The sequence below is a fragment of the Paramormyrops kingsleyae genome, chromosome 9, assembly GCF_048594095.1.
Source record: "Paramormyrops kingsleyae isolate MSU_618 chromosome 9, PKINGS_0.4, whole genome shotgun sequence".
NCBI classification, from domain to species: Eukaryota; Metazoa; Chordata; class Actinopteri; order Osteoglossiformes; family Mormyridae; genus Paramormyrops; species Paramormyrops kingsleyae.
This window is the reverse complement of record NC_132805.1, coordinates 5463595-5490445: the sequence shown is the minus strand read 5'-3', so window position 1 is coordinate 5490445 and position 26851 is coordinate 5463595. Positions and strand designations below refer to the sequence as shown.

The 26851-nt window shown below is 41.7% G+C and overlaps 1 protein-coding gene across 1 annotated transcript; it reads right to left on the bottom strand.

Moving 5' to 3' along the window:
- Nucleotides 1–788: 788 nt before the first annotated feature.
- Nucleotides 789–22104, bottom strand: LOC111838455 (pleckstrin homology domain-containing family O member 1-like). The gene is made up of 6 exons (XM_023801467.2): nucleotides 21654–22104; nucleotides 20814–20960; nucleotides 8253–8393; nucleotides 7405–7509; nucleotides 5390–5491; nucleotides 789–5217 (listed from the first exon to the last, which is right to left on the bottom strand). The coding sequence occupies exons 1-6, from the start codon at nucleotides 21678–21680 to the stop codon at nucleotides 4507–4509; spliced, it is 1233 nt and encodes a 410-aa protein (XP_023657235.1). The 5' UTR covers nucleotides 21681–22104; the 3' UTR covers nucleotides 789–4506.
- Between the last annotated feature and the right edge of the window lie 4747 nt (nucleotides 22105–26851).

Genomic DNA, 26851 nt, shown 5'->3' with positions numbered 1-26851 from the left:
TGTGTGGTAACAGGTCTAAGCAGGGTAAAACACTCCAAGCTGCACCTTATATCTTTAAATGCCCTCCGCTTTGCATTGGGCAGTTCTTTGCCTCTGCAACTGTGCAATTAAAATATTTTGACAACCCAGCATGGGGTGCCAACCCATCAGAGGGCACACACACACACACACACACACACACACACACAGAGGGAGGTTTGTCATTATATCTTTGTGGGGACTCTTCATTCATTTATATGGAGAAAACTCTAATCCCAACATAACGACCTTAAAATGGTCCCCACAATGTCAAAATAACAGGTTTTTATCATTGTGGTCCCCACAATGTAATATAAACATAATCTACACACACAGACACACCATACCTATGGGCAATTAACTCCAATTCCCTAAGGGGGGGGGGGGAACCTGGAGGAAAAAAATAAGGGATCAGACAAAGTGAATTTTTTAGTCTCACATTTATTAACATTAAACCCTGAATCATGTGTTTAACCTGCGACTGTTTGTCTGAAACTGCTGAATGTTTGCTTCAGTTGAAGAAACAAATCAACAAAAGACAGTAACACTCATTTCCTTTCTCTCTGTACTTTAGAAGTCCTTGTCTAACTCATTTTTAAGGCTAAAGTAATTATCATTTGGTATGCAACAGTCATCCTTTACTGCAAATAAAATTCTCTGTGCCTTCGAAAAATGTGTGCAAGAAATTTTCAGAAGCATTCAAAAACTATCCGGAGAACAAAGGAAGACTTTTAGGTCAAAGCAGAAATATTAAAAAGAAAAAAGAAATATTCAACCGAAAAATCCTTTTAATAAATCAGATGGAAATTTTAAAAAGCATTTTAACTGAAATTGAAAAATGTATTCACTGTTGTACAAAAAGTAATCTGCATATTTTATTCACTATATATTTCATCTGTAATGTAATTGTAAAAATACAAATGAAGTAGCACAATATCTAAAACTTAATAGTGATTCTTCTCACTTTCTTCTCTTTTTTTACATTTGAGTTTTTTCCCCAGAATTTCAGTGCTTATTCCATGTGACAAACAGCATACATGTAGTCAAGAAAATGTTGATAGGCCTAAAGAATAATAATAATAGTAAAGGTTTGTTTTAACGAAATCCACATACAAAATTATTTTACACAATAATCTGCTTTGAGGTAAATTGTTCTTGATTGAAAGACTGGTTTGATAATCTTGCTGGGATTTAGTATTCATTAATAAAAATCCTGAACTCGACCACTGAAACGTGTGCAAATTCTATGACAACCAAATTCAAATGACACACTTTATAGCGGGTTCTTATCTTATGATGCGTACCTGCTTTGAATTGCTGTCTAGTCTTTGGCATGTGTTGAGGTGGCCATTTTAATTTTTGTTGCGACAGTTGCTTTGTTTTGTCCGTTTTCCGTATTGTGCTTCGGAAACGCCGGTCAGGTGAGGTAACTACCTTTTTCAGTACCCTGTTTCCTTCATCTTTATCATGTATTACAAGTAGTTACACATTCAGGTTGAAAAACCACCAAGCCGAACGCAATCAATCCTTTACCTGAAAAAAAATGGGCACGTTTGTCTCTCATATAACTGTGGGTCATCCAGGCATACAGAAAAAAAACACAGATTGATTATTGTAATTCAGATTAGAAGCACCTAAAATGTTCTGCAAAACAGTTATTAACACAACAGTGTAATTGGGTCAACAGTGTTTTGATATCTGAGAATGTCTCGGCTGCCATCTTTTAAAACTCTTATATCGTTTCAATGGGAAATTAATTGGACGATCGTGAAATCTGTGTAAAAGAAGAGAGCAAGTAAACACTGGCAGGCAAAAAATACACAGGACTTGAATGACATAATGACTGTGTCCACTTTCACAGCGCTATAATGTTGCTACATCTAGCATCCTATTCAGAAAATTCTAAAGGATAATGATCATGTCCACCAATAGACATGCAGAGTACCGTACTGTTACCTCGGCTACGGGCCTGATCTCCCGATTCAACCAAAACAACTGAAGAGCAGCTTGCGAGGCGGTTAATGGTGATCGCAATCGCTTATCATTTCAGGCCTGAAAAAAGATGTGTGATGGTAACAACCTCCTACGTTCTGTGCTAAAGAGCAGCTGATCTACATGGAGGAGCTGCACGGAGCTCTGTTATGTCAACATTCTGGATAATGTGCTGACAGGCGCTTGCTGAAACTGAGTTTAGTTCAGAGTGCTCTGAATGAGCGAGACTTGAAAGAATTGCAGGATGACCGCAGGAGCCTCTCTATCTCAGCAGTACGTAAAAACCCAAAAGCAAGATGCCCATGCTGCCCTCTGAAGCAGCCGCTTCCTGTCCAGTGGTTGCACTGCTTCCCTTTCACTGCAAGGCAATAGTGGGCCAAAGTGAGCACCGTGCCAAGAATTCACACTCAACTTTCATTGATTTCCCCTCGATATAAAACCTGATATCTATCAAAACTCTGAAGCTCCTGTTGCCAAAAAGCACATACTGTAATTATCCTTCAGAAAATCACCATTTATGAGTAAAAAAAAATATATATACAAAATAACATTAACACTGTTCTGTAATGTCCAACTGACTGAATTATAATGGAGCAGAGTGCAAACATATTACAAAGCAACTGTAAAACAGGCATACTGGCAAGAAATGCCCTTTGGTTTGTCTACTACATGCAGACATATCTTATTTGTTTTATTGTGCATATGCTAGGTACAGACAAAAGAACTATTTGGGAGTTAAAAAACTGATTAAAATCAGCCTTGAAGCTGTAGAAATACTATTGGCCAATAACATTCTTCTTACCGTATGTATCATTAATGGATGTCTGTATTTATAACTTTCTGCTTCAAATATGGACCGAGACAATAGTTTATAAATGTTATAAATATTGTTTTGATAATACCTGAAGGTATTCTAAGGCAGTTTTATATCACCGTGACACATAATACTGAGATTCTGAAGCAAATATCTTCCCTGTTTATTGACTTGATTGTCAGATCAAAGCTCCACCCATCCATCTTCTATTCGCTTATCCTGGTCAGGGTCACCTGGAGCCTATCCCAGGATGCACTGGGCACAAGGCTGGGGTACACCCTGGGTGGGATGCCAGTCCATCACAGAGCACATGCATGCACACACTACTGGCAGTTTAGAGACGTATGTCTTTGGATTGTGGAAGGAACTTGCATCATAAACTGCAACAATTTCTACATGCCAGTGTCATCTTCTTTTACAGTAATCTCTATAGTGCAACTGTGTAAAGTCTACACAATATCAAAAAAAGGTCTAGTTTATAAATACAGTTCTATTGAAGATTCATTCCAATACACCGCAACCCATGTACTGGATAAGCGGTTATGAAAAAATGGATGGATGGATTCATTCTAATTGTTGAAATAAAACAGGATTTTCCAAAATTCCAAAGATGGCGTCCTGTCCAGGGTGTTCACTGCCCTGTGCTTCCTGCGACTGGGCCTCGGTTAAATAACGGCAGGATGGATTGATGTTCTCCCGGAAATGAAAAAATAAAATTTGTCAGAGTAATTGTGTAACTGGGTGATTGTTGAAGAAGAGAACATTCTGATCTTGCTGATGGTTCTTGACTGTATTTACCTGGTTATTATACTTAGATGTGAATTTTTGCAGATCATAAGCAAATGACACAAAACCCCTGCCAAAAAATGACCTGCAGACTGTCACATAAAAATAATATCTAAATTTATATTTTGTCTTTATATAGTTTATATATATAGTTAGTAAACCAAGGTATAAAATTACTTGTTTTGCTACGTCAATTGCACTCACATGAACGAGATCATATCTGGACATAGAAATGTTGCTGCTGAACAACGAAATTAACAGACTGTATTGGTTAGGCTTCCCCGTGGGGGTTTGCAGTAAGATGATTATGGAACTCTTCCAGTGCATAACAAAGCATGGACCACAAGGTCTTGCAGCTGGCCCACTCAGTAGTTCTTCCCAGTGGAGTCATCCTCAATCCCGCATTACGGAAGAGGTAACCGTTGCATCAGCCCCCCATCACCAACTGTCACTGGATGCCATCACAGAAAAAGACCAGGCAGTGCGTGCACAGGACAATCCACTGCATCACGTTATGGCCGGGATGCCACGTTTTGATTCTCGTTAGCTGTCCTAGGTATCAGATGGCCAGTCTTGACGGTACAATCCAGACTACGAAAGTTCTTCACATCAAACAAGGCAAAGTCTACAGAGCTGAGCAGATTGCAGCAAGGGTTGACCTCCCAACCTCCAGTTTGGGAGTGCATACTTAAAAGGAAGTTCAAAGCACACCGCACCATGGAGATTGGCAGGCTGGTGTGCATTCATGTTTATGCATTCCAGCATAGTGTGGAGAGTGAACTTAAACTATCATAAAAAAGGAGAATATACATCCCCACCCGTGCCTGGAACTGTTATTTTTTGTCTCGCTCTATGCTGTAGCTGTGATCTCTGATGCTGTTCATCCCCGAATCACATCATACCCTCCCTTTGGTGACTTGATTCTTTTGCTTGCCATTCTGTGACAAAGTCAAGTTGCTAACAGCTGTGGAGTTCAACTGCTGAGACAGAGCCTGGATCTGCCGGACCTCCTCCAACACGTCCCGAGCGTGACCCCAGGCCGTAACGGCCTCCTGCAGCAGCCGCTCCGCCTCTGCGTGGCTGCTCTCCAGGTGTTTTTCGTTGGACGAGTCTTTATCTTTGTGCTGCTGCTTCCCCTTCACCTCAGCCAGGAGCTCCTGAGTCCTCTGCAGCTTCTTGGAGATTAGATCCTGCAACTGGTTGATAGTCAGCGGTGGCGTGGCACCTGGGGAAATCATGGTAGCCCCTTTAACTGCCCGCAAGTCTGAACTGGAGATCTTGTCCATAGAAACACATTGGTTCTTCTCTGCAGGTGTCTGCTTTTTGCTGGGCTCAGGGGAGTGGGCCTGCCCTGTCACCTGCTCTTGGTCCCAGGTGATCTTAATTTTCTGAGGTAGACCCTGTCCTTTGCCCACTGCTACATTGTTCACAGGAGATTTTGCGCTCTCAGTGTTTGTCTGTTGACGTACTGAATCAGGCTGTGGTGCTGACTTGTCCAGGTCTACCTTTAAGCTCTTCTCGCCCTGCTCCGGCTGAATTGGTGCTGAAATGTCTTCTTCCTGCACAAGGTCCAGGGTCAGCATGCCATCAGACGTGGATGTGGATGCCTAAATCACCACAGAGTACATTTTAGGCACTATGAAGATGAAATACTTCAGTATACTCACAATCACTATATCTTGTTACAATTTCTGCATTCAGTATAAGTTAAAACACAGGCTTACAAATATTAATGCAGTATTCATGTGGCATGTGTACTAATGAGAGGAAAAAACCTACCACAGCCATGATATGACCACGAGTGGGCAGACGTCGGGTGTGGGGAATCTTTGCACGGTCACGTGTGGGGTGGACCAGGAGGTTCTCTTCTTCAACCGTGACCTTGGAAGAGAGAAAAGGAGTGGAAAACAGAGGCAGTGAGGCATGGAAAACATGCTTGCTGGAGGAGTGAAGCTGATTAGCTGCTCAGTTTCTACATTGATCACCAACATGTGATGCCTCTGGACATACTATGGAAAAGTAATACATTGCATAAGCTTCCAAAAATGTATAAAAGTGTATATCATCTAATCTGGTCTGATTCCAGTCACCTCCAGTAACTGAAGCTACAAGCTCTAGGACATTACAGAGATCATTATGCTCAATTAAAAAATGTTACATTATGTATTACAGTATAATCAGAACTTGATGTCATACTTTTATTTAAAGCAAGTTATGGCTTGTCATAATCTCTTGAATGTTTCTTGTACTGAAGCAGAATAGGCACCTTGCTTGATGGGTTGAATTGGCAACATTTGAATTATTATTTTAGTCCCTTCAGTGATCCAGATCTTTTTTTAAGTAATAGTTCCTGTTATTACTTGGTAAAAAAATGGCCTTTGTGTAACTGAGTGGTCAACAAAAGGGATTTAATTTATTCCCAACAAAAGCCCCCAGTGTTGGAACTGGCCCAGAATTTAATTGCACGATTATTTGATGTTGATGAAAGTTATATGGAATGAATTAATGCTATAATCTTCTCCAGTTTGTTGTTGTTATTATTGTTATTATAATATTATTATTATCCATCCATCCATCCATCCATTATCTGTACCGCTTTATCCATCTGGGTCGCGGGGAAGCTGCAGGCAATCCCAGCATCATCGGGCGAGAGGGGGGGTCCACCCTGGGCAGGCCGGCAGTCCACCACAGTATTATTTATATTATTATTATTACTATTATTATTATTATTATTATTATTATTATTATGATGTTATGGGGGCTGCTCATTTTGCTCATTGTAGTCTCACTCTGTGTGTGTCTCTGCTTGTATCTTTAATTCTTCCACCCTCCCCAGTACATTCTGTGCTGTGTATCCCTGCCAGGTGCCCTGTGCTGCTTGGCTTAGGCTGCAGCCCCCCACCCTCCGACCCCCACCATCCTGTGCCATGTCAGTGGCTGGAAGATGGGTGGATGAAAGCATCATTTTTTTACTGCTATTTTGAAGTGTTTCTTTTCCAGAGACCGTTGTTGGGCCTGTTACCATAAATATTTATATGCACTGACAGAAGACTGTTGATGTTTACAGACACTACTGTATATATGTACATGCATACCCTCCTGTCCAGCATTTTCACCCTTTTCTGGGCCATATGATGCAACATTAGATATAGCTCAGATTTATCTTACTACAAATACATGACTTTATGTCACTCAGGCAGATGCTCAGCTGTATGGGAGCTGGGGAACAAAACGAGACCAGGTAGGAGGTCTGCGTCATGTGACTTCACATAAATGTCAGAGACCTGGCGAAACCCTCTGATTACCAACAAGGCAGACAGGTTCTATAATGTCCCTCCTGTCCTCTATCTGCAGGTTGTGATTGAGTAGATTTGCCGTCTTTGGCATTTGAACTCAGTGGCTTGAGCCATTTCTCTTTCTTCCTGAAGTAAAAGCGATGCCAGGGTTGAACTAAATGCTACTGAGAACACAAACCTTGAAAGTCATTTGCCATCGAGGAAAAGCTCCGATGTAGAGGATATATGACGATATGACATCTGCCGTCTTTTTTCTAGAGTGGAAACCATTAACTGCATATTCAAATTTACATATAAACAAGGACGCAGACTGCAGGCCAAAATTAAGCAACAGCCTTAGTCTGATAATCTGTCTAAGACCGGATTGGAGAACGAGCAACGCAATCCACTGTTAATGATTGTATTACTGCTCTCTTGGGTTTAATCAGAGAAGAAATATAAAGTCAAAGAAGATATGCGCCGTCTCAGAATGTCAGCGGGACCACTGCCAAGCAGTACCTCATCTAGAATCCGGTTTTTGGCCCTGATGATGGCTACATTCAGCGCATTGATCCACGACTCCTTTTCCTCTGGGCTGACAGCCAGGAACACCAGGTTAGGGACCTGCAGATGGCAGAGTAAGAGAGAGGAACAGTGAGGAAGCACGACTCGGCTCTGTCCTTCGCCAGCAGAAGATCGCCGGAGCTGCCAATGAGGTGAGGGTTAGGGTACAGAGACTATGTGTTCTGTGTCACTATCGTCCTTAAAAAGCCCCTGAACCACACGCAAGACTACAGCCACCCTGACTGGTAAAACACCAGCTTATAACTGGCCCTGTGATGCTCCCTGTTTCATATAATGTAGCCTTTTGCATAGCGAAAGAATTCTGTGTGTAGGAAATTCGGTCAAAGGTTGTCTAAGCTTGCTCGCAGATATACGTCTCTCGTGGCAAGGCAATCATTCCTTAAACTAGTCAAAAAATATGTCCTTAAACTAGTCAAAAAAATATTATGAAGTGCCTATAGGAAATGAAACAGCTGGCGCCTGTTAGATGTGAATGCACAGCTGGAGTTCGAATCAGAATTTCTACAGCAGCACTTTTGAAACTGAAATGCTCTGTTTAGTTCTGACTGCATCAGCACACCTTAGCGTTGCAGCAAGGGAGAGATCAGAGTTATATGTTCTTGTGAGGAGATGCCGTGGTGCTGAAAAGTGATTATTGGAATTAGGTTCCATCCATCCATCCATCCATCCATGTTAACCATCCTGGCCTCTTGCTACTTTTCTAGCCCTGAATTCACTTGCACCAGATGCCTCAGGGTCTCACAGCATAAGCGCAGCCAGTAATACCCCCCCATGAGACTCACCGTGTTCCCTGGCTGACGGCAGCGCAGCACAGTGAACTTGCTGTGGTTCTTCTTGCTGCGGCTCTTGGACTTGCGCAGCTCCTCTGACCGCTCGTAGTCTGTCAGGTCGAACACCTCCTGGATCTTCCTCTCGTCTTTCACCTGCAGTCGATTTTATATGGCCGTTGAGTATTGGTTTGAGTTCCGTGCATCATAATTCATCAGTGGGGCTTAATTTCAATCTACTACAAATACGTTTCTTTTTTGCCTGGAAAAACTTGTAAATCTTGAAGAACATTTATGCAGCACTATGTATTTCATACATCTATACCAACCGCTTAACCACCCACTGCTTTATAAAAGCTCATGTGCACGAAAAACAAGCTTGTATGTATTTAGGCTTGTCTGACATAGACTTACACACCGACTTAACTGTTTTATAACTGATACAGTTATAAGCTGACATTAGTTCTAAAAAATGGCTAACTGTCTGCCCCCCCCCCCCACTTGCTGCAGCTCTAATAAAGAGAATAATATTTGTGTGTGTTCGACAAAACATGTAGTGATATCTAAATGGTTGTCGAAATGAAAACAGTACGGCCATTTCGCCACATGGCTGCTGTAGCATTTTCAGAAATCATATCATTTGATATATTCGTGGAATAGTGGAATTGTATGTCATGATGCCAAGGGCTCAGTAAGGGCCACAGGCAGTGGGAGATACGTATGGGACTCTTTGGGCCGTCTGGATGGGATGGGTGCTGTCAAGCTCTGGGTGATTGTCGAGGCTGATCCTCAACAGACGATCCAAGGGAATGGGCAGACGGTCCACTTTCACACATGAACACATAAAAGTGTGTGTCACCCCAGCACTGACAAACTGCCTCTGTATATTGTCAGTTTTAATTGGAGGGGTGTGGACACGTGCGTTACAATGAGCAAATCTGCTTCCACTGACCACACTGTGGGCTCCAGTGGAGGTACAATACTTAGTTAATAGAGTCAAACCACCAGAATCTCAGTCGCGAAAAATCGGAAATCAAGTTGTCCTGGATGCAAAACGGCATCTTCGTTAAGAAGGCATCAGTGTTAACTGATGGAATCGTAGCAGAGAAATGAAACAAAGTTTAACGAAATATTCTTAGCAGACGTGCAACGGTGTCCAATTGGAAAGAACACAAATGAGGTCTTAAATGTCACACTGGCTCCCAGCTAGTTCTGTGCGTTTCACAATTCACTGCGGATGACCCAGAGAACAGTGCGGGCCCTGTGAGAGGTGCACAAAGTCTGTAATTTGCCCCACAATAAGGTCTGATCTGGTGGAGCAGGAGGGATACAATACTGTTACAGTTCTGTCCAGTTGCTAGGCGCTTGCTACGGCAGTGATGACGCGAGCTGACGTCAGGACGGAAAACTAAACACTGCTCTGTGCTATCAGTCTGAGGGTCACCACTGCATAGGGAGGGCTTCATCACTGCAGCTGAATTTCACTCTGATTTATTTTGAAAACGCTGTAATCCAAAGCTATTCACAAGCCAGCGCAAGTCTGTACTTGATCTGAAAAGCAGAACAACTCATATTCAGATGGTTCCGGGTGTTCTGCCTATACTGCAAATGCAGAAATATTAAGCCAAGCATTGTCTGCAGTCATTACCTGTTTTGGAGACTGTAGAGGTTCAAATTATTTCCTCATCTGTTTTAACAGATAAAAGACATTTCTGGTATCATATACTGAGTTCACATTAATTAATGGAGCTAAAAACTGGAGCATGGACACGTAAAACTGTGATATTTGCAGTCATTGCTTTAAATTGATTGTGGGATTACTGGGAATAAGCAACTTCCCAATAGGAGAAAGAGACACAAGTCTGCAGTGATTCCCTATCAAGGATTCCACATCCAGAATCTGTGCAGTGATTCCCTATCAAGGATTCCACACCCAGAATCTGTGCAGTGATTCCCTATCAAGGATTCCACATCCAGAATCTGTGCAGTGATTCCCTATCAAGGATTCCACACCCAGAATCTGTGCAGTGATTCCCTATCAAGGATTCCACACCCAGAATCTGTGCAGTGATTCCCTATAGAGGATTCCACACCCAGAATCTGTTTGGTTCTAAACTGTATTGTAACCAGAGGTATGTAGAATTGTCAGAATAGCTTGCTGCTTAGTCAATTGTCTTTTATTTTCCTGTAACTTCACAGAACAGCCAGCTTGATGTTTTTTTAATATTGATGTGAAATTCCTGTAGTTTCATGTTAACTTTCTGCCTTGCAGAGAGAATAGATGGCAGGCTGACATCCTGACTTATTTTCTTTCCACAATGATGTTAAATCTGAGGTCTTTGGCATAGTTTTTAGTGCTGCCTGGAACTACATTATTGCATGAGATCTTAAACATGGGGGACTGACAGCTGAACGGAAAATAGCCTTTTATATAAGACAACTCTATTTCAGTACCAAAATCATTAATACAAATACATTATAGCATCATGCAATATGATGCCAATGTTACATAACAAGCACATACTAATCCGCTGACATAAATATGGTGATATAATTTTAAGTCTTTTTGTCTGGTCACGTTAATTCACTGTTTGACTGTCATAGACTCTGATACCCGCTCACCTTCTACATGAGCCTTAGCTTACACACCAACATCAGTCCTGATATAATTAGTCATCCATTTAAAGTAGTTTAAACTATTAAAAATATGATAGCCCCTTTTTTATATATATATGTGTGTGTGTAGTGTGTGTGTATAAATATACACACAGATATAAATCTGGGTAACGATTAACTTGAGAGCCACAGTATTAAAGATATACATTTAGGACAACGATTGCATAATAAACATCACACACCATTATATCTTCATAAGCAATCTGAGCTTTTTGTGTTAAGCTGCTCTGATCCCTTCAGACCCTTTACACTTCATACAAGTTAGGTAATACTAATGTGAGCAAGACAAGCTCAGAGTCGCGGAGACCTTTCTATCACACAGCAGTAGCCCATTAAAATTTAATCTCCACACAGGTTTACATTAACTTTTAAGAAGCGGCATCCCCTTTCCAGATAGCCCTCAGTACGTGTGGGCAGTTTTGAAATACCTGGACAGGTAACCTTAAAGGAATTATTTGCCTGTAAAAGTATTCAGTCGCTTGTACATTTTTCCCCAATTCTTCACAATGTATGCAAAGTAATGACACTTTGGAGTAAGTAAATAGATAATTAAAATGTGCGACCCTGACAATTCACGACAGCATAATTAAACGAAGCCTTTTCACTGGCATGAAATTATCGTGATGAAGCTCACCATTTAGTGGTCCCTGTCTGTGTGCAATAATTAAAAAAAAAAACCTGTCTCTGCTTGATATTCACTAGCACACCAAATAACCTCACGACAGCTTTACCAGGGAGACCGAAGAGGGTTTCCAAGCAGCTAATTAAAAAGCAGAAGCAAGGATATTTCAGTCATATATGGATGCTTAGATCAAAGTCTTTAAATATCTCTTGTGAGCAAAAATGACTCTGAGAAAGTGTTGGCTGCAGGCCAGCTCGCTCCCCAGTAGGGAGCAGGAAACCACCATCATATCTCCCTGCCCCATTACCACACAATACCTCATTGTTGTAAATAAATAACTTCATCCATTCATTTTCTGTAAAAGCTTGTCATATACAGGGTCAGAGGGGGATCCAGAGCTTATGGGCGCAATGCAGGGCACACTCACACACCAGCCACTCACACATGCACACCTATGGGCAGTTTGGCAACTCCAAATCCATGGGGGGAAACCGGAGTACCTGGAGGAAGCCCCACGATGACACGGGGAGAACATGCAAACCCCACACACATGGAACCCTAATACCAGAGGTGTGAGGAGACAGTGACGACTACCGTGTCACTATGCCCCCCCAATAACTAACTCACGGTACGTATTGCAGTGTTTTGTACATATTGTATTTCTTCTAACATTCCTTGCACTCACATGCTCTATTGCATTTTTTATATATATTTATGCACACCGTATATATCAATCAAACCATGTGACTGTTATCTTGTCCTACGTATGAATCTATTGTATGTATGAGAGCCATTGACAACCGGGCACAAATGCATGTAAACACGCTTGGCCAATAGGCCGAGGAGGCTGCTGAAGCCTCTTACAGAGCTACAGTGTTCAATGACTGACATCAGTCAACTATATACAGAGCAGTCAGCAGTGTCAGAAAGCCAGGCCTAAAAATAAGTCTGCAGAAAAAAACAGCAAAAAATAACTGCAGCATAATTGCTAATCTATATAATCAAGCATGGTAGTGGCAGCATGATGCTAGAGAGATACTTATTAAAGATTTGCAGGCTTGATGACACTGGAGAAGAAAAACTGATTAATGCACAAATGCCACAAAGAAACTGTTTCTGTGCAGAAAAGCACATGGTCAAAGCTAAACTCAAGTGGCTTAATATGTAGGTGAAGCCCTTGATTGGCCCATCCAAAGTTTTCATTTGAGTCCTGTTCAAAAGCTGCACCTGTACTGACCGTAAGCGATCCTCAAGCTGATTCTGAGAGCAAGCCCATCAAGGGGAATGGAGGGAAATTACAGTACACTGGTGTATGGTGAATCATACCCAAGTAGACCTCAGGCTGTAGCTGTGCCTAATATTCAATTCATGGATATAATTACAAGTGTAATTATCATTTAAGTTGTATTTATTTATTTATTTATTTATTTATTGACATTAATGGCAACTTATCTTACCCTTTATAATGTGTCAGGTTGAGCGCGTGTAATATTAGATTTACAGAGACAGGTATGCCATTTTTATAATTGTAACTGAAGTAATACTCAATGTATACAAGCAGAGTTGGGTAATTCAGGTCCAGGGAGTAAAAGTCCAGATAGGGATGTTTTTCCAACCAATCAGTTGAGCATAAAGAGTCACAGTCACTGAGTATTCAACTGGTTGGTTGAAACAAAATCCCGGTATGGACTTCTACTCTCTGGACCTGAATTACCCAACTTTGTATACATGCACAGTTTACACCGTAACACCATTATTCAAACCTCTTATAAAACTATGATCTGAATGCAATTGAACTATAAACATTTCATTATTTTTTTTTCTACATTTCAGATGCACATTTTGTATGTCTTAAGAGACCCCAGAAGAATTCACTACACTATATGCAGACGCCATGTAATATATTGTTATTGTACTCCAGAAATAACCTTGGTTATGCAAGTATCTGATTTGACACTAATCTTTAATAAAATGCTTCTCCTACGGTGCCGAGGAAGAACTTGCCTTTGTTTGTCCCTCAGGATGAGCTATATATTTTCTGACTGAACCATTCACATCTACTTCTGCGGGGAAATGTCTTATCCTTGTTTCACATTGTATTTGTAGATCATCCTTGTGACATTAAAAGAGAATCTGTAAAAGTAGTGATCCACCAATTACAGTTTGGTGCTGAGGAGATACTTTTCAGATCTTCACCACTCCCTGCATCTACAGCTGTATATATATATATGTTTAAAAACATCATTTCCTCATTAGAGAATTTTAACTATGTATATGTCTGTATGACACCCCAATATATAGAGTTTGCATGTTCCATGTCCCCAGAATGTGATAAAAAAACATGTTTTTTGTAAAATCTATTTGGTTACTTATGGTTAAGGTTAGGGTTGGGTTGGGTTGGGGTTAAAGATTTTCCCATAGAAGTGAATGGACGGTCCCCACAAAGATAGTAATACAAGCATATGTGCGCGTGAGAGAGAGAGAGAAGGAAGCCTCCCTTCCCCACCGGAGTGCACCCCTGCCTTGTGCCCAGTGCATTCTGGGATGAATAGTTGGTGCACATCCTTATGAGCATGAGGTCCATCCTGATACATCTTTATATTCTACTATGCGTTTGATTTTTTTTTTCCATTGATATTTGTATCTTCACGCCTGTAGACGCGTGTTCGTAAGTAGCACAGAGGACAGGCAATGACGAGCGCTCTAAATAAACACTGTTGCTTCTTTCAGTCTTAGCTTGAGCTGGAGATATAATGGCGCAATGTATGCGTGCAAAGCTGCAGCAACAGCGTTAGAACGACCACAGCAGCTCACGGACACGATAGCGGAAGATGTAGCTCTGGGCCTCACAAATGAAGTGCCACAAGCAGCCTCTGATCTATTTTCTCTCTTTCTAAAGGCCATGATATCAATCTAGTATTTTTTTTAACTATGCATTTTCTACGACACTCAGATCTGCTTCACACTTTCTCGCATGGTTCTGAAAGCAGTGATACCTTCAGAATTCAGTCAGGCTTGTACGTGTCCCTCCCATTGACTGTACAGTCCCTAAGAAACAGCAGGTCTGTGCTTTACAGTTGTAACAGGGAGCATTCTACATTGTACTCCGAAGTGCAGCTCTTGTATGAGGTTTACAACAGGAAACCCGCTGTGCCAGCAACCACGCAGATAAGAAACATGCACATGCACAAACCCCAAGTGTTGCTCCAGACCACTCCACACGCACTGCTGAGGAAATGTTGAGGGTGAAGGTGTTTGATAACCCTGAGGTGACCACAGAGCTGGTAGGCTTAACCAGGAGACTTTGTGTTTTCAGGACTGAGGAAAGACAGGGACTTTGACCAAACCCTTGTCTATGTTTATTCCCATTAATCTCAGCAGACACAGACTTCCCCTTTTTGAAGCCGTAAGCCGCCTATGTCTTCGTTTCCAGCAGTAGTCTCTTGGTCATGTTCTCTGACCAGCTATGAAATTTACTGCCAGCTTCTCGTTTCCACATCCAACCAATTTCTAGCTCCCTTTGTAAATGGTGGCATTATGGGTTTGAAAAGGAAGCTGACTATCAATTATGGCTTGGATAAAAAATGTATTTCTTTACAGAATAGTCAGTATAACAATCATCCAGTTGTTAAAATATTCACGAGCGGAAGCGACAATAATGGCACATCAGTTAACTGCTGGGAGACATGCCTGTAGTGTTCCTTCTGTGCCAGTGACAGTCAGTGAAATGGACAAGAAGACAAAGGCTGAAGAGGCCACCAGACTGAGGAGGTCATGTGTCTGTGGAGGAGGAGGGGGATTACATTTCTTCAAAGGCATATTGTACAGACTACTGACCAAGGGCATATGTAGGGGCGGGGCCACAAGGGCCACAGGACCCAGCTGATTGGCCCCAGAGTGCCCCGTTCCTTGTCATTCACCTATTTCAAAACGTCATTGGTTGGAAATAAGGTTGGCCATTCTGTATGAATTCCTCTTATGCACCCCATCTTAAAAAAATTTTTTGACTCGCCCCTGAAAATGACCCACATAACGAGATGCAAACAGCGAAGCCACAAAACAAGCACTATGACAAACGGTGACGATTTTGATATCCATAATGAATGTATCCTACATTTCATCCAGCCATATAGTGTTTCAGGCTTTGATAGAACTGTGGCATCGCACCTCGAGAGCTGTGAGTTCAGTTCCCACCCTCCAGCTTTGTGCGTGGAGTTTGCATGTTCTCTGCGTGTTTGGGCAAGTTTCCTCTGGGTTCTCCAGTTTCCTCCTGCAGTTAGGCTGACTGGCTTGATGTCTGCCCTGCAGTAGTCTGCCGTCCCATTCAGGGTCTCCCGTGCCTTGTACTTCCTGGGTTATGGCAATAACCATTAGCCTAAACTCACAATAATTTTACCATTGTATTTCATTAGTACTGTATTAAATATGATATCCTACACAACCTTTTCATAAAAATATCTTTTGATTACATATTTTGATAGGTCTAACAGAACTTTACGACTATAATGTGTACATCATAATATATTAATCAGCTGTAGCTATTTAACGGATAAAATTCATCGAAATTCATTGAGCTGTAAATAACTTTTTGTGACAAAACTTCATCACTTAGGTGTACATAATAAAATTTTGGCTCTGAGTATCTAGTTTGAAATTATATCGATGAGTGGTAGAATTGGAAATACCTAATGGCTGTTCTCCTCTCTGAATCACACTGAGTACTGCACACACCCATCTAACTATCTAATCATGAGTTTATTGTTTGTGCTTCCAGTCTCCTGTTACATTTCAAGTACTGTACAGCACAGACAGGTACAAGTCAACTCTACATTATATTAATTATTCAAGCTGCATCTGCTAATTTAACTAACTGCTTGAATCACAAAAGGTTTGTCGGAAAGGACAGGATGTTGAGACTGAGACATATGTCCTTTAAGAGCAGGTTTTAAGGACTTGGTATTGTTTGACGTAGGAACATAACTGACACACCTGCCTGATTACCCACTTCATCCATCTCATTTCCACCACAATGACCGGCAGGTCCAAGCGAAAGGCGCTGGGGGGTGAGCTAGGATGGGGGGGGGTGGGGGGGGGTTGGGAACTAGACAATCAGCCAGACTTAATTACTGCTATTGCGCCAGGCTTCAAGTATTTTGGCATGGAAGCGAGAGGGAGCAGAAAGTAAGAGTGACAGAGAGGGCCGAGGGACAGGACTCAGATTGTTCCTGGCTAACAGAACGCGTCCTTGTGTGGCCCGAATGAGGAGGACACCCGTTCACTGTGTCATTGTGCATCTCTATGTGAGTCCTTGCCACCACACAGAAACGCCCGCTCCCAGTGACACACTTTCCAGTATCCGCTTGTTAGCGTGCCACAGTCTGGTCTGCTCAACCGATTGCCGGGAACAAGTGAATACTACACTGGTTGTCCAGCCAGATCATCAAAGACAAGCCTTCCACCTGCAACGACTAATTTGGTGATGTCTTCCCTTCTTTATGAAACAAAGGCCCTTCTATCTCTCTCTCTTACAGTTCTTTTTCAGATGGTGCCTGAAATTGCAAGGAAAATAAATCGATCATGAATGGCAGATCCATAGAATCCTCCAGTAGGAGGACAAAATAATGTTTTTACAAATACAGCTTAAATTACAATGGACCATTAATACACATGCTGCTGCAGCAAGACACTGGGCTTGACGTATGGCATAACTGGAGAGAACCAAGCTGGCACACGCCACTGGCACTAGGCTCGGCACAAGCTACTAGGAGATGCTCTCTCTGTCACTCCACAGTGCTGCGGAATCACCATAACCAGAGAGCAGGGCATGCTGTCGACGCACAGCACATATGAGCACCGCTTGATGGACAGATTGTAGACTGACAGCCTGCAATGTCTCACTTTGAATCTCCAAAGATGAGAACCAAATCACAGGAATGTTTACTGGGCCACTATTTAATCCGTCAGTCAGTGGCTGACACCAATGCCACGTTGCGTCATTAGACAGAGGGGTCTCCCCCTAGGGGTGTCAGGCCGTTAGCTGAGAGTTTGGTAGTGATTAGAGGGAGAGCCAGAATTTCCATTTCATCTAGGTAGAGAGCAGCAGTGGTGCTGGGGCTGTTTTAGGGGACCCTAGCCCCCCCTTTTCATAAATCCTTAGTGACACCCTTGGTAGAGAACTCCTGTGGATATCACCTCAGCATTCCCAATAGTCTGGAGTGTTTGCGTTTAAGGAAAGAAAAGACATTTATCAGTGAAATGATGGTTGGTAATTGTAGCCTCAGATACATGGTTCTGTAAAGAAAGTTTACAGTTTAACTTCTGGGAAAGTCAAAGCTTCTGAGATAAAAATCTAAGGTAAATCACTAAAACAGAATGATATACCCCTTGGCCAGTTAAAACTGACTCAGTTCTAAATGCATCACTTTGTCAACAATTCAGCAATGTATCTGAAGGTTGAAACAGGAAGACCTTTAATCCTATATCATTGATCGTTCATGTTTAATGGCTGGAATGTGTGGCCCGAAATGAACTGGGACACTGACATCTCTCGCTTACTTTTCATTGATCCTGTGCACAGGGGAAACTAAAGCCTCTCACTAACCTTCTTTGGCCACACAGTTACCAGTAAGTAAATACAGATTTTTTTGTATGTTTTCAGTAATCACTTGGAAGAAGCGATTATCTAATCGCTAATTAAATATCTAGACTTAAACTTTGCTTATAACAGCCAGGTTTCAGTAGCGTACATTGTGTACATTACAAAGAACGCCTCACAATATTCAAAATAGCATTTAACAGAGGGAGAAAGTCCATCTATTGGCGTGGAAGTATGGCGATATGTATGTGGCGTCTTTCTCCACTGAACAGACACCCAAACCCCAGATAAGTGCAATTTGAGCTCCACCACATTTATCCACAGCTGTCCCGTACTGGGGAGACTTACCCTTTCAAGTCTCCATGAAACCTGATTCCCAGCCTAGATGAGAACTTAAAGTAAAACTGAGATAAAGAAACAAGGCCCACAAATATCCAGATTAAAACATGCAGACTGGAGCTTCTTGGTTGCTATATATTTCATCATAGGGGATCTGTTATCATCATCGGCTCTTGTGTGGCACATCTTCCTGCTTTTTTATACCATTATATTAATAATAGAATGGTGTCATCGGTAGATGTTTCTATGTAGTAATAGCCAGAGATGTATCTTTAAATACAATCGCGAAGTTCCAGATACAATAACAACACTGCACAACAACAGCAGAGAGTCTGCTTCATGTACAGCCACGGGCCGTCTCTCAGCTGCCGGTTTGTAAATCAGCTATGTGTCCACAGCTACACCTGGTCGCTAGGAACCAGTTTAGGCATAATCTGGTAGAGCACTCACATGAGCCGCAACAGAGTGAGAAGGAAAAGGGCAAAACTTGGAACTTTTTCCTGGTGATACGGTAAATCTTGCACAAGCATCTGCTGTCAACACAGACATACTGACCTCATTTCTGTGACTCAGACAAGCACAAGCATTATTCACACTTATGACCATTTCAGGGGCCATTGGCATGTAAGCCAGAGATAAAGCCATTGCAACATTGTTGCATTTTGTAAAAATGTATTATTGAAATAAACTGAATCTAATAGGATCTGAAACTGTGACACCTTCATTTAAGTTTTAATGAATCATTATGGAAATCCGCAGATCTTTGTTGGCCCATAAGAGGACAGCAGTCACCTAAATGATCATTACACTACACCTCTGTTGATATACAGTATGCACTGTAAAGTCAACAAGTCATCCAACCTTTTGAAGCTGGAGAAGCTGCTTTAGATATAAACAGAGAGATCGTAAGGGAGGTATATAAGATCAGGTGGATGGTTCTGTCAGTGTGACTCTGATCTATTGTGATGATTTCACCTTCCCAGAATCCTCAGCATCAAGCTTGTAAAAGACATGCACACTTTTGCACGCCCTCTGCAATTTTCACATTTCCCTGCACAGTGTCTTGTGGAGGCTTCAAACTAAATTAGTACGATGTTCCTCTCTGTTCTGCTAATGCGTGATTGGAGCTGACTCAAGCGGGGGAGTTAGTGTGCAGCCTAATATGCACTCGCAGGTGGATCATCTTAACACACGTGCCCATAAAATCCCAGGGGAGATTTCAGCTTGTCAGTACAGCCTCAGAAAACGGCAATCTGCCTTCATGGGGCATTTTTCATCGGCCTATTAGCGCTCTATGGAAAAACAATTGCAGGGTTATTAAATAACCAGGGGAAATTAGAGTCAACATCCTGTCCTCATAGAGGTCTTTTAAATGCCCTACAATGAGCTGATTACTTCTGGTTCTAAGTTCACGTTCTAAATGCGAACCGTCGTCACTTTAGTGCCTTCAGTCACAAACCACAAAAATCTGCAGTAAAACAAGGAAACTGCTCTGTTCTGTATTTGTGTGAGGGAGGTGTGGATGGTCAGGATGAGCGGTTGCCAGCTCATGGCAGAAGCAGTAGCACAGAGCATGTGTGTGAGTGCTTGGGGTGCATCTTTCAGCTGCTCGTAACATCAGCTTCCTAACGACAGAACCTTATGCGAGGCTCATTACCACCTAAGCTGCCCAGTTTAGGTAGTGACACGCGGCGATGCCTTATCAGAAAGCCAGTGGCCAAGGACTCCGCATGATGATCGCCCTTGACATATGTAAAATGTTACATCTTCTGAGATTCGCTTATAGATGGATAGATGTTATTTTGCCACAGAAGACATTAAAAATGAAACACCTGGACTCACTAAGTCATTATCCATATCGCTGAGTTGCATTCTTGCCAGGAATAAAGCAAGAAAATCAGAAAATGTCCTGAGCAAAATGCAAGCAATAAGCAATGGCTGACTGCTCTGAGAATGCGTTCAGATTTATTTATTTATGATTTAAGCATGGCCACTCTATCTATTTATCTATCTATCTAAATATCCAGTATGTCCTGTGTGTATACACACACATACAACGTAAACTTGATGTTTCATTAATGATTATATTGGAAAAATACTTCGAAACCCTTAGCAAACCAAGGTAATAACATTTATATTTCATAGTTTGTAACGGAACTTCAGCGGTACAACTTCCCCCTTACATATGTATTCGGTAACTATTTAAAATATGAAAGTCAATGATTATAACGTATATATTCTTATAGCCACAATAGTATGAAATTAGAACATAACTAGAACAGATCTGGTTACGTTCACAATCAAGTATACTTGTGGTCAGACAATAAAACAAACATGCTTGTACCTCTTTCTCGGAGATGTAGAGTTGCTCTCCTTTCAGAACTACAAAGCGGTTTTTCCAGATCTCCCTGAAAATCCCTTTGCCACAAAACTTGCGAATCCATCCTATTTTATCCGGCTGAGAGGATGGCTGGGTGGGATCCTGGGGGCCCTGGGTATTGCAAACAGAGGGCAGTTCAGCTGACGGGCGTCCTGCACTGACATGATCGCAGCGCCTCATTTAGATTCAGAGGATGGGGACGATTCGTGACTTTTGCAAAGGCTGCTGTCATTTCTTTTGTCATGTAGATAGATAGACGTAACATTCCTGACATGAGTTGAATCTTCTTGAGCTTCACTACGGAAGCAAAGTTACTCACGCTATAAAGTTAAAACATTCAAATGATCGTCTTTCGTTATTAGACAACCCTGACAGAAGGGTAACGGCATATATAGTCCCCATTAAAGGACATCTTTCATCTACGATTTATTTAACCGTACCGTATAAGCGACTTTGGAAATAGTTCTTAATAAACTATTACGAAATTACAGTATGTTAAATAATGTCCTACGCGGAAAAAAATAACCAACTATGTTTGCACGTAGTTTTGAAGTGTGTTAAACGCAAGACGTGTAGTCTGCTGACACATAAATGTTTTTACAGACATTGTTTAATAAACTATAGCAGGTACTGGATTTCATACTGACAAACAATTCAGAGTAGTAATAAATCGCAGCATTATTTGTTAGACAACATAGCATAGAACATAAAATGTCTTAAGACAGTAACCTGCCGCAATAATGAATATGCAGAGGAAACAGTTACTTGACTACAGCCGTGAAGGCTATAGTCTAAGGCGCTTACCCGTTTTGCCGAATTGTTTTTCTTCATTGTGAAGGTGTCACAGTTTCAGATCCTATTCCCAGAGTTAGGTCAGGTGTATTTTTATGCAGTTTTTTTTTCTAGCAAGGATACGGGGGGAGCTGGGAAAATTCAGTAAGGCTGAGAAAGGCTGGATCGCGTCTCGCTGTCCGCTTCCACGCGCAGATGCGCCTCCTTTTCCTCTAGTGCGTCTTTCTCTCTGCTCCTCTCTAGTTTCCCAGCGATGGGTCTTGCTGTCGCCCTCGGCTCGCACCCTCAATACCCTGAGCTGAATTAGTAGTCTCCAGTTACGCAGAGCGGGGTGAATCATTGACTCTCAAACCCGGCTTCCCCGCCCGCAGAGCTTCGTATTGTAATAGGGACTTGCCGCCGGGTTCCCCCCGCAAACACTCCACAGCTCCATCTACAGCCCCGGTGCGGCTGCTCTGCGACTTTACTGTGCAAAGTGTACTCGTGTTGTAATGCGACGGGCGCTATTTAGATGTCTACACGTGTACATACATGTCGTATATTAAATTAATCTCAGTTCTCATCATTTAAATGAAGGATCTCACGTGTATTGAATATTCATGAATGCATGGGGGACTTGCATTTAAAGGTTATATTTGTGCGTTTTGAAATGATTTGGTCATATATGCACACTGCGGTCATTTTATTAGATACCCCTATGTAATACCATTTTAGGAGTCATTTTTTTTCCAGAGCCACTTTAAGAGTTGATGCGTTGTGTTTTTTGCATCTTATTTTTGGACCTTTATGAAGTTTTAATAAGACTGGCCCCTAACTTCTCTTATTAACAAGGTGTTTTGGCCACAAAACTGCCCCTGATTCGATGGTTTTTGTTTTTCACACCATTCTCTCTAAACTCTAGACTTCATATTCCACGAAAATCCCAGGAGGCTGGAGGTTCCTTAGATGCTGGTACCACCATGTTTGGATTAAACAATTACACCACAATCAAAATTGTATCATATATCTTAGCGTTTCTGACGCTTGGCCACACAATACGTCGACCTCTTGACCCTGAGTGTGTTGTATATATTCAGGTGCAGCCACCTGATTCGCTGTTTGTTGGATCATTGTGTGAAGCTGCCACCAATATACATTTAAAAAAATGCTGAAACTATATATGTTTTATATGACCTCTAGCCGCCGCTCTGACATAAAGTGTGCTTGATTTCGGGAATGTATAACAATAGCATCAACTGTGTTCTGGATTGTAACATCAAGAATGGTATAGAAGCAGACTTCCAGAAAAGTGCTTGAGAAGTTTGTGAGACCACACAGGTGTTAGAAGAGCACTGTTCATAGGTAAGAAATCCAAGTATGAAACTCACTCTAATGGCCGAAGGTAATCCTTCATAAAGCCGATTGCAAAGTAAACATGATGCAGTTATGACCATTCTGTTGCATGTCAGATGCAAATTGTCTACTCTGCTAAAGAGTACTTCAGAAGGCTTTAAGCACTAATAATGATGCAGTACAAAAGATATTTTGATATTCATAATCTTGACTAATAATAAAAATCTAAACGAGTATAAGAGAGAGCAGTAAACGCCGAGCACTAATTGATGCTGATGCTGTTTATTTGAAATAAATACTAACGTTTTGTTTGATGATGTGGGCAGCGTGGATCTGTAAAATTAGGTCATGGTCGTATAGTTATTGTTTTGCTGAGTAGATTAATGCGACAATGGGAGAACTAGCCACTTCCTCTGAATAGGCTAATCCAACTCACCGGGTGAACGCAGTTTAAGTTGGCAGCTGTGCCATTGACCGGCAGTCAGCACAAATAGGCCACCCCCCTTAGAAGGCCACTTGTTGCCAGGAAAAGTTGAATGATTTCAGTCAAAGAGCTTCCACTAGGATTAGAGATATTTCCAAACACATGGGAGTCTACTTATGTGCATTACATACATGGAGCCCAAGATGCCTGTTATGCTCTTTGCACCATTAGTGTCAAGTGATATTTATAGGTTACCAGGGATATGAAGTAGGAGCTCCGTCATTATATGACTAATAATATTGCATTTATGATGCATTCATTATGTTCACGGGAACGAAGGATGAAGAGTGAGTTTGTAAATGTATGTAGAGCACAGTATGGTGGTGCAGTGGATGTCACCGTCACTTGACACCTCTGGGACCTGCGTTCAAGTCTCCACCAGGGCTCCATGTGTGGGCTTTGCATGTTCCCCCCGTGTCATTGTGGGGTTTCATCCGGGTTCTCTGGTTTTTCCCCCCCACAGTCCAAAACTCTGAAGTTAATTGGAATGAGCAGATTGCCCATAGGAGTGCATGGCGTGTGTGTGCCCTGTGATGAGTTGGCACCCCATCCTGTGCTGTTCTCTGCCTTGTGGCTGTACCCTCTGCGATAGGCTCTGCGTGACCCTAAGTAGGATGAGCGGTTGCAGAAAATGGACGCATCTAGAGCACAGCATTAGCAGGATCTGTAGTGAAGTTTTCTCTTCTGGCACATTCTAGTGTGTGACTCACTATTTTTAAAGCTATCCCACAGGGATAGACAGTCATTTGTATAAATGACTAAATGGCAAGTAACTACTTTTGTTAAAAGACCTTTTCTCTGAGATTCGCCTTTCACTATCTCAGAATGAAGGGGTACGTCCAGCGTCTCTGTGGCATTAGTGTAAACAGAATGTAGAAAGACATGTCAGGTTCATATTGGTTGTAATGGCAAACAAAGCTGTGTTCCATAGGGATGTAAATTTACGGCACATCTCTTTGAATCAGAGACAGTCTGCTAGCTTATGACAGTTTTCACTTTGCAAGGCCTCTGGCATATCATTGTCCTCTGTACTCAATTTTTAGAACAAATCCTTGGTGAGAAATGCAAAAATAATGCAAATTAAAATGAGCACATTGTTATCCTGGGATGTTGGTTATAGGAAATCAATCAGTTGCTAGTGAATTTTGCGGTTGAGAAACTGACAGTTACCTATTGTTGCATAGCTGATTTACAAAAAAGTTTATATATATATATATATATATACACACACACACACACACACAGACGCTTCTTAGTTATAACTTTAATCCTTTAAGACAGTCATCACCAGGGAAATGACAACACTGACATCTGACATATGTTGTGGCGAAACATATTTGGCACTGAGAGTCACATGACTTCCCACACTCCTCTCTTTCAACACACTTCCTCAGGCACCTTATCTGTCGTAAAGTTCTGGTAACTTTCATGTGTCCGCTTATATTTAATTTTGTTATGTGATTAATAATTTGGGTTTCCATCTCTTTGTGTATTCAGTTCCTGGGGGTTATGTTTAGAGGGGGTACAACAAATATATTCTTTAAAAATAGTCATAGGAGTGGGGGGGGAGGGGGGGGCACAACTGACAGCATTACTTTGGTCACAGATGTCTGTAAATATATTAGGAATCAGAACATTTGACAGAGCAGACCAAATGAATCCAACTCAAATGGAGTCCATCCTTCCGCATGCATCTCTCCCCCATATCTTTTTCAACTTGTGGCTTCAGTGACTCAGTCATTACGTCCCTGTTAATAGATTGGAACCACTCACATGAAGTGCTGACCTCTTTATTTCTGAGAAGGTCACCATTAAACACAGCTCCCTAAATGTATCTGCTATCAGTTTCACTGGGAACCGTCAGCTGACGGTGACTCGCCATTCAGTTGGCAGTGGTGCCACCAGATTGAGCTGAGATCTGAAGAGCAGTAGGTTTCCTGCTGAAAAGGGCAAAGGGTGGACTCTATAAAACCATGGTCCCTTTTTCTTTAAGTCAGTCTGATCCTCTGCGTCTTTGCTTTTGGACCGTCAAACTTCACTACATATGGTCAACAGTTTTCTGCAACACCACAGAGGACACTTTGCCTTCAGTCTTCATCTTAGTCTTCAGCTTTATGAAGTTCACCGCTCCAGACAAAGTCTCCTGTCATACGTTCTCAGAAAATAGCTGTGAGATGCTTCCAGAAAGTATTGTCATAACCACTTTAAATCCAGCCGGGAGCTGAGATTCGCTCCCACATATCAACCAAACATACCCCACCACCTTCTCTAGCCTCTTAGATCACTAGTATACAGATGCTCCTCAACTTACGAACGCGTTACGTTCCGAATGGCCATTCAGTCCTCTTCCTTCATTTGTCTGAAAGTTCGTAAGCTGAAAGTTCGTAAGTAGAAGAGCGTCTGTACTTTGGACCCAGACTGCAGACATTTCGTTGGCACAATGGCCCAGATGGTTAAGCTCATTGGTAAATGTAGGGCACTGGAGTTTAGGCAGATGGGTTCAGTGATGATGGGAATGTAGGGCTTCTTGTTTGGGGGGATGGGGAGACACTCTACCAGACTCCAGATATGGATCATATCCTATAATTAAAACATTGATTCATAGTTTAAAGAACAATATGATGGTCACCCGTAAAGTAATACATCTGGGAGTTTTCCAATGTGATGAGCCAATACTGTCCAAAAATCCTAAAGGCTAAAGTGGAATTTGTGTGGTACTGACAAGCACCGACTGTCTTGTCAGACTCAAATTATAGTTAATGTGATTTTTGAATGAATAACAGCAGGGAAGCACAATAAAATGCTGCGATGTATTAAAATTGCATCCAGTGTGTCCTGTACTAAAACTAATTAAAATAATCAGTTCCTGATCCTGGTCAGATGGCAGAAGTATGAAAATGAATTGTCCTTCTGATTGTGGCTGTTGCTTCCTCACCGCTGCTCGAATGCACAATTCAAGAAGCACAGTCATGCCGTGACACAGAGGAGTTTTAGCTAAAAATGAGGGATCCTCACAGCAACACAAACTACCCAGCTTTACACCAAAGTCAGTATAGCTCTGCAGTAAGTCACAGCGCAGGAAGTGATATACTTATATAATGAGTTTTTCATAAGTCATTTTCATGGGAAGGGAATCTTCAGCTAATCCAGTATTTAACTTACAGGTGCATCATAGCAACTGTTCAAAAAAGTCTAGTGACTTGCCTTGTGAAAAATTATCAGCTGTATTTCCTGACACAAGAATCAACTGAGTGATTAAATGTTAAAGAATGTACAATGCAATATGTTTGGGACTGATAGATAACATTCTTCAGTCAGGGACAGGAAGCCAAATAAATCCATGTACTTGGTTCATCAAACAAAAAAAAACAACAACTGAGGATTAAGTCCATAT

Bases quoted from the DNA above. Each gene is read 5' to 3' on its own strand.
- LOC111838455 (XM_023801467.2), bottom strand. From the start codon at position 21,680: ATGAAGAAAAACAATTCGGCAAAACGG. The intron at 20,961-21,653 runs GTAAGCGCCTTA...TGCAATACCCAG, and splicing joins AAAACAATTCGGCAAAACGG to GGCCCCCAGGATCCCACCCA. The intron at 8,394-20,813 runs GTACAAGCATGT...AATCGACTGCAG, and splicing joins TCTACATCTCCGAGAAAGAG to GTGAAAGACGAGAGGAAGAT.